This window comes from Camelina sativa, chromosome 16 (assembly GCF_030686135.1).
Source record: "Camelina sativa cultivar CO46 ecotype springtype chromosome 16, ASM3068613v1".
Lineage (NCBI taxonomy): Eukaryota > Viridiplantae > Streptophyta > Magnoliopsida > Brassicales > Brassicaceae > Camelina > Camelina sativa.
In genome coordinates this window covers 15,260,020-15,268,321 of record NC_141895.1, presented here as the reverse complement: position 1 = coordinate 15,268,321, position 8,302 = coordinate 15,260,020, and the positions used below count along the sequence as shown (strand labels likewise).

General features: G+C 39.4%; 1 protein-coding gene across 1 annotated transcript; it reads right to left on the bottom strand.

Annotated features, from left to right (window-relative positions):
• Window positions 1-1,458: 1,458 nt before the first annotated feature.
• Window positions 1,459-1,869, bottom strand: LOC147925545 (uncharacterized). Its single transcript, XM_087492669.1, has one exon. It carries the CDS (start codon window positions 1,867-1,869, stop codon window positions 1,459-1,461), a length of 411 nt encoding a protein of 136 aa, XP_087348795.1.
• Between the last annotated feature and the right edge of the window lie 6,433 nt (window positions 1,870-8,302).

Here is an 8,302-nt window from a genome sequence, read left to right as displayed (position 1 = left end):
TCTCTCTCTCTTTTCTCTGTTAAGCAGCCAAAACAACAAAACAACCACGACCTAGGTCGTCCTCACACTTAAATACCCCGGTTCCATGGTTTCCTTAAACCAACAGACCAAAATCAAGAATTAAGTCAATCTGGTCAAACTAGAATTTATTGGTGTCGACCTACACCCCATTGGTGTCGATCGACACCCATCCCCAAAATACACATTTTGGTTCGCGGATGTTGCAGATCCACACAGATTGATATGTTACCATTTTTATACTGAATATACACTAGACCAGAGTCAATGAGTTGGAGTACATGGACGGAATTCGTAAAACTCATTCTCTCTCATAACGGGTCATCCACGACCCAATCCTCTTTCGAACCTGTTCCAACAACGACGAACAGTATGCAAGGGTGAGACATTTGGTGACTAACGGGAGTCCCAAATAGCGAACTGGCAAAGAAACAACTGGTGAATTTAATGCTAGTGTTATTACATATACATGGTAATTGTTTGTAGTTTAAGTACTAAATACATAATAAAGTTTAAGAAAACATTTTCTGAACACTTGATTAATATTTTCTCTTTTTTTTTATATACCTTCGTTAAACGAATTTCACCATTTTTGAATTTTGAAAACGATAAATAATACAGATCACTCAAACTATTATACTTATTTATATTATGTAGAATTCTAAATAATAATATGCACTAAATCCTTCTACTTTTATTTGGTTACATGAATTTATAATATAAATTTTTTTTATTAAAAACTAACAAACATAGTCAAAAGTTTTAATATATATATATATATATACATACTATTAATTATATTATACTATAATTGAAAATAATAATATACACCGACTTTTAATCGATAACATAAATTAATAATTTAACACCAATAATTGAATAACCTCTTGATTTAAGAGCACCTTTAAATTTTTCTTTTTGTTTTAAAAAAAAAATCTTATTTTTTTATCCTAATAATTGTAGCCCTTGAAAGTAATTGTTTTTCTATTAAAAATATTATAGCTTTATTTTTCCCCTATTTCTAATCTTTTATAAATATCTACACAATTATTAAATATTATGATAGAAAATATCTAATTTCAACCAAACATTAATAAATTAAAAGAGAACTCATAGGTTGGTTGCCCAAACCGGAGGAAAAGAGTTTACAAAAGAAATTTCAGAAACTAAAGTTCTTGAAGAACGGGCTAAACAATCTGCCCTTGCGTTAGAATCACGAAGGATCATGTTCTGGGTGAAGGAAGGGAAAGATGATTTGATCCTACAAAAGTCCTCCTTCGAGAAAGTGTGGCAATCATCAGGCTTCTGCACCATCGCGAGTAACTCTCCACAATACGTCTCAAAAGCTTGACAATCCACTCCTGCCGCTAATATAGACTCCATAGCCCAGATCAGAGCTTGAAGCTCAGCATGTAAGGGAGTAAGGCCGTGTCGCTGACTTCAGTCTCCCAGAAGAAACGTCAAATCATCACCACTACAAAACCACCACCCCAAACCCTGGAGAACATCCAAACTTTTCCATGAACCATCAATCTGACAACAGGGAGAAGAATCCCCGTCATCCAAAGAATCCAAAGGATTTGAATAACTCCCGGTGAAAGATTTGGCGTCATCCCACAATAATTTGTCATTAGTCGCCTGATTTAAAATATCTATCGGCTCCGCATCCATTCCCTCAAAAACCTTTTTATTCCTATCTTTCCAGACTAACCAAAATATCCAGGGAACACGAAGAGTGTTGTCAGAAATCCTCGATTGTGATGCTTCCCGCCAATATATAAAATCCAGATTTGCATAGATTGAAGCATATGGAAAGCCTTCCGGATCTAGCGTAAAGGAGACAGCTCCCATATACTCCGCAAACGCTGACACTCAAAAAGAGCGTGATTGATGGTCTCTGTTGCCAAACCACACCGTTTACACAGGGTATCACATCGTACAACTCGATGCGTAAGCCGTTCCAATACAGGGAGAGTACCAGAAGCGATATGCCAGAAGAAATGTTGAACCTTCAAGGGAACCTCCAGTTTCCACGCTTGGGCTCAAAGAGCCATACACTTAGGCCTGTATTCAACTCCCACAATTAATTCTCGTGCTAACTGATAGCCTGATATCACCGAATAATTCCCCGACTTAGTAAAATGCCATACTAGGCGGTCTGGTTTATAAAATGTAATGACCGCTATACTGCGAATAATCGATATTTCCACAGGATAGGAAAACTCCTCTAGTATAGGTAAGTGCCAATCCTTCGTAGTTGGATTAATTAAATGGTTAACCATCAAACTCGGAAGCAACAATCGACCTCGACCATTAGCTGGTCTTGGCCGAATATCTGGTAACCACGGATCACACCAAACCGAGATAGAACAGCCAGAGCCTACCGCCCACCTCGCGCCTTGCTCCACCAGTGCCTTAGTTGAGTAGATACTCCTCCAAGCAAAGGAAGGTTTATACGGTTTTTTGGCCATAAGAGGATGTTTATTCCTAAAATATCGGCCTCTCATTACCCGAGCCATTAAGGAAGTCTTACAATGAATAACACGCCAGAACTGTTTCGCCAGCATAACATCATTAAATTGATCCAGAGCTCTGAAACCAAGGCCCCCTTCACACCTATCTTTACACATTTTATCCCAAGCTACCCAATGCATACCACGAGCCTTATCATTCGACTTCCACCAGAAGGTAGAAATAACATTCGTTAATTTGGATGTCAGTTCCTGTGGTAGTTTATAACACGACATAACATGGGTAGGAAGAGCTATCGCCACCGACTTAATCATAATCTCCTTACCCCCCTTCGATAAATACTTCGCAGACCAACCATTTACTCGGTCATCCAACCGATCCTTAACATAGCTAAAATCCTTATTTTTTGAACCCTGGAGACTTTCTGGAATACCCAAATACGAACCCATACCGCCCTCTTTAGAAATACCAATAACGTATTTTCAGTGAGATAGAATATCAGATGGGACCTTTTTGCCAAACATAATAGAAGATTTATCCAGATTAACCTCTTGTCCTGAGGGTTTACCATAATCTCCTATTATTTCCATTACCTTCCTACATTCAGTTGCCTCTCCTTTACAAAAGAACAAACTATCATCAGCAAATAACAAGTGCGAAATAGTAGGGCTATCACGAGCAATTGTGATACCCGTTAGTTTCTTTTCCCGTTCAGCCTTCTTAATGTTTTCTATCAAAACCTCTGTACATAGAATGAACAGATACGGTGACAGAGGATCCCCTTGATGTGAACCCCTTTGAGGAAAAATAGAATCCCGAGGATGACCATTCAATAAAAATTGGTATGACACAGAAGAAAAACACCACATTATCCACAAAATCTATTTTCTGGCAAAACCTAATTTAACCCAAAACGCCTCCAAAAAATCTCATTCAACTCGATCATTCTATCTAATTTTATATTTATGTAATCTCTATACATATTTTGCTCTGATATTTTTTTTTGGTTTTCTTTTTTTATTTTCTCTTTTGGTTTATATTTTAGTTTAAATTATTATTTGTATTAATAATAAAAATATTACAAAAATGAGTGAATTAATAGAAAAGTCAATTTTCTATATATAGATAACCTTCATTAATTAATATTAACTACATGTATGCCATTGTACATTTAAATCAACATTCATGACATAATTAAAACTATTTGTAGTCATTTAATTTAAATCTAATCTATATTGAGGCTGTTCTTTTGGTAAATGCTGCGGCTGCGGCAGCGGTAGATTGAAACGGCGTGTCAAGCGGAGTAGTAGTAATGTTAAACGATACCGTGGGCTTGAAAATTACAGATCTAAATGAGTAGCAGATGGCATCCGTTGAATCGCAACGGTATCGGATTGATCGCTGAAAAATATTAGCGACATATCAATCTCTATCACCGTTCATCATCTGTGACACTTCTCTCTCATCTCTGTATATTTTGCTCTCCGGCAACACTGTTTTTCTTCTTTACCTGTCGCTGCCGCAACGTTTAGCAAAAGAACAGCCTTAATATACTTATTTAAAAAAACAAAAAACAAAAAAAATTGAAAACGAGCCGACCTTTTTTTTCATGCAATATTAAACTAGCAATCTCATACTCACTAACATCCTAACCCCAATCAATTCAACAGCGAAAATAAAACATCATTAAGCCAATAACATTCAGTCAGGAATTATCCAATAAGCAATAAATCAGTAATAAATCCATAACAACTAAACCAATAATCATTGCAACATAAACCAACGAAAAAACAATTCTAGACAACATTCTGAGGACTCAACTTTAGCAACTTAACAGAAAGCAGAATAGAACATCCTCCTCTTCATTGCCTTGATTCCACGATCGCACTTTGTCTTTACCTGCACCACAAACAACAATTGAGATGCATGAGTATTGTCATAAACACTCAGCGAGGCAATCCTCCCATCTACTAGGCTATACACACAAGCAACTGAGAATCCAATGTTTAACACTCAACAAACAACACAAACAAACTAAGATAAACAAGTATCAGCCGTCTATTGAAAGGGCTTAGGCGCGAGGACTTGGGAAGGTGTCGGTCGAAACTAGGTGGAGGTGTCGGTCGACACTACTAGAGTTTTTGGGTCGAGGTCGTCAATGTCCGTCGACAACAGGAGGATGTCGGTCGACCCGAACGACTAGTGTCGCTCGTTGGTTCCTTATCGTGCCTAAGCCCGCACGCCATAATATATAAGGGAAGTCCAATATTCGTCTCTCGGGTTGCCACCCTACAGTGCACCTCTGGATTGTCATCCAAAGTTGAAATACCAACCACACTCTCAAGCCACAAAGTCTCAAAATATGATGGTACTAGGAGAACCAAAGTTCCCCAGAGAGTTGTTCATGACCAACTTTCCTTAAAGCAAACAATTCTGAACACATCTGAGTAGTATCTCTGAAACGACATGACCCATTTTTAAAAAAATATAATAATAATAATCTAGTGACCACATACTCACTAAAAACCTAAACTCATTCAAGCAAAACAGCGGAATAACCAAACGATACCAATATCCAATAAACAATAACTCAATAACAGTAATAAATCATTAATAAAACATTAAACCATAAACCTAACAACATTCTAATGACTCAACTCTAGCACCCTAACAGAAGCCAAACAACAAATCAATGAGCCACTAGAACATCCTCCTCTTCATCGCCTTGATTCCACGATCACACTTTTCCTTAACATGCACAACAAACACAAATTGAGATGCGTGAATATTGTCATAAACACTCAGTATTCAGTAAGGCAATCCTCCCATCTATTGGGCTATACACTCAAGCAACTGAGATTCTAATACTAATCAAGCAACAAACAAACATAAACAAACAAGGGAAATAAGTATCAGCCGATCCTAAAAAAATGGAGTCGGCCGACATTGCCCTTCAATGTCGATCGACACTACTCCTTGGTGTCGACCGACACCACCTCTTAGTATCGACCGACACCCCTCCTCGACCCGGAAACCCTCGAACGTACACTCGCCAAGTCTCTGTGCCGTCAACCCCTTGGTGTCGACTGACACCCAATTGGCTCGATCGACACTGACTCTGCAGACGCGTTCTGCTCGAAGCCGAAAGTTGAAGATCCGTTTTCCAATTCCTCCAAATCTTCTGAAACTCTCCCAAAATTCCTGGAAACTCATGAGAACTAACAACCAACCAAAAGCATACAAGAAAACAACACAAACAGGCACACAACAAGCAAAACAAAGGATTCTTAGGCTTAGATCAGCCATGGTCATGCATTCACTGATGGACGGCCTGGGAACTCAGAAATTATTGCCAAGGATTTAGACCAAATCATGGAAAAGGAAACTCGAGAGAAATGGAAACTCGCGGAAAAGGCAATTCGGGTAGGATAAGGATAGTTTCAAAAAAGAAAGAAACTTAGGGTGCGATAGGGCTTATCGTTTTTTGGGAAGCCCAAGGCGGTTTAGTTGACTCTATATATAGGTTAATAACTTTAAGTTCTTGAGAGAGCACCACATAAACATCCTTAACCCGCCGCTAGAGAGAGAGATCTGTCAAGCCTGATCCTAAGAGTCCTAGTCGAAGGAGAGATCGGTAAATGATCCTCCAGCCTTAGTCCTTTGATAGTTTTACGGTCTTAACAACGGATGGTAACGATGGCTGATGTGTCCGTGTTTTTAAACAGGACCAAATCGGGGGACCGTGAGTCTAGAACAAGAGAAAACCGAGAGTTAGCACCTAGGGTCGAATATGAAGGTGAGTGCGTGACTGTGTCCGAGTTCTTTGGTCAATCTCTTGACCAATGGTTTATTTAGTCTTGATTGCTTGCTTGTCTTGGTTAATTTTTTTTATTGCAATACATCGATGGTTAGTCTAAAAAAATTGAACAACTATCCTATGGCTTATTTGACATGCATGACTTGATTGAATTATACCTATGTCGGATTGAGATTATTGAGCAGTTCCTAGTGATACGGGATGACCTCTGCACTACGCAAACTTGTTTGCTTACGCCTCCTTTTATGGTCGCAAGGAAGAAAGGTCTGAGGATCTGGATTTAAGTGGTTGACCATCTCGCGTGACGGAGGAAATGAAGGGAGAGAATGGTGGCTTTGGGTAGTTTTACTTTCGGTCTAGTATTTTAAAACAGTGTGATAGCTTATTTGCATGACTCTCGTTGTACTAGAACCTCATATGGAATTTGGATGCATGTTTAATTTTAATTTAACCCGTTATTTACTTAGCCGCTGTCGCATATTGAATTTAATAACGGACAAGTACATATTAGTATGAAATTTTAGGGCCAGGGTCTTACAGTGGCCCTTGGGGCGGTCTTTTGAAACATTGTGTGGCCTTTGTGGCGAGCTTCTAAACCAATAGAGTGGCCTTTGTGGTGAGCTGGTTAGCCAATGTGGCATGTTTAGGCGATCCTTTGGGATCTGGGGACTTTGTGACGGTCCTTTGGGATGTGTGGTCTTCATGACATACCTTCAGGATGTATGGTCTTCATGACGATCTTTCGGATGTGTGGTCTTCGTGACGATCCTTCGGGATGTATGGTCTTTGTGATGGTCATTTGGGATGTGTGGTCTTTGTGATGGTCCTTTGGGATGTTTGGCCTTGGTGGCGGTCCTTATTAAGACAATTTTTTGGTCTTGGTGACCGTCTGTTTAGTCATTTGTTTAGCCTTGGTGACGATCCTATGTAGGACATTTTTTGGCCTTAGAGGCGGCCCTTGTGGCATTTTGATGATCTTTGTATGGTCATGAGGTATTCTAGTGAGGGAATATGTGGTTGGTAGGACATTGTGATGTTTTACGCGAGCCACGGGAGGGAGACCTGGTTAGGAGATAGGATTGAGACGTGTTCAGAATTGTTTGCCCTAATGACAGTTGGTCCTGAACACTCTGTGGAGAGTTTTAGTTCTCCTAGTACCATGATATTCTAAGACTTTTTGGCTTGAAAGTATGGCTGGTACATCGACTTTGGATGATTATTCGGGGGCATGCTTAGGCCCGATAAGGAGCCCATACTATGGAATGCAGGCTAATGCCTGATGAGGAGCCAACAAAAACTTAAGGTTGAGACCTATGAGTAAGGGAAAGTCCAAAAGTAGAGAGCAAATAATGTCTAGAACGTGAGTCTTCCACCTGGAGGTAACCTTCATAGATCAGTCAAAGGAAGTATGGGCCGTGAAGACGGTTGCACGGGAGTCCTTGAATGATGGTTGTTCGAGATTCGAGGATGAATCTATATTGGTGGGGAGAATTGTACCGCCCGTAAACCAAAATCCCGGTTTGGGATGTACATCAATCAATGTTGGTTGTGCATCAATCGCTACAAGGTTTTGTTTTGCGAGAAGATTTAAGTTAAACGCACGTGTTGCTATGTTTTGGGTTTTGGAAAACCCTAATGTCAGCTATAAAAGGAGAATACTTGACGTTTTAGAGAGTTTAGCCATTTTTGTCATTCCAGACAGAAAAAAAGAAAAGAGAGAAAACTTCTAAAAAGTTTGTAAGAGCGTTCTTGGTGAGTTCTAAGCCATTTTTGGAGTGATATGTCCCTGTGAGTGGAGATCTGAGGCTCACAGGCTATTTTCGTGGGATTTATAATTAGATTCGTTATTCCCAAAGGTGACTGTGTGACCATGGCTGAACTAAGCGATTAGATGTTTGATTGTATGTTTTGGGTGTTGTTTGCTTATGTGGTCGTTTGTGAGTGTTTGTTATAAGCGTTTGTGGCCTTTGGACTCGGTTTCGGCTTCATGGAGCC

Excerpts from the sequence above, each read along its gene's own strand:
- LOC147925545 (XM_087492669.1), bottom strand. The coding sequence starts at position 1,869 with ATGGGAGCTGTCTCCTTTACGCTAGATCCGGAAGGCTTTCCATATGCT.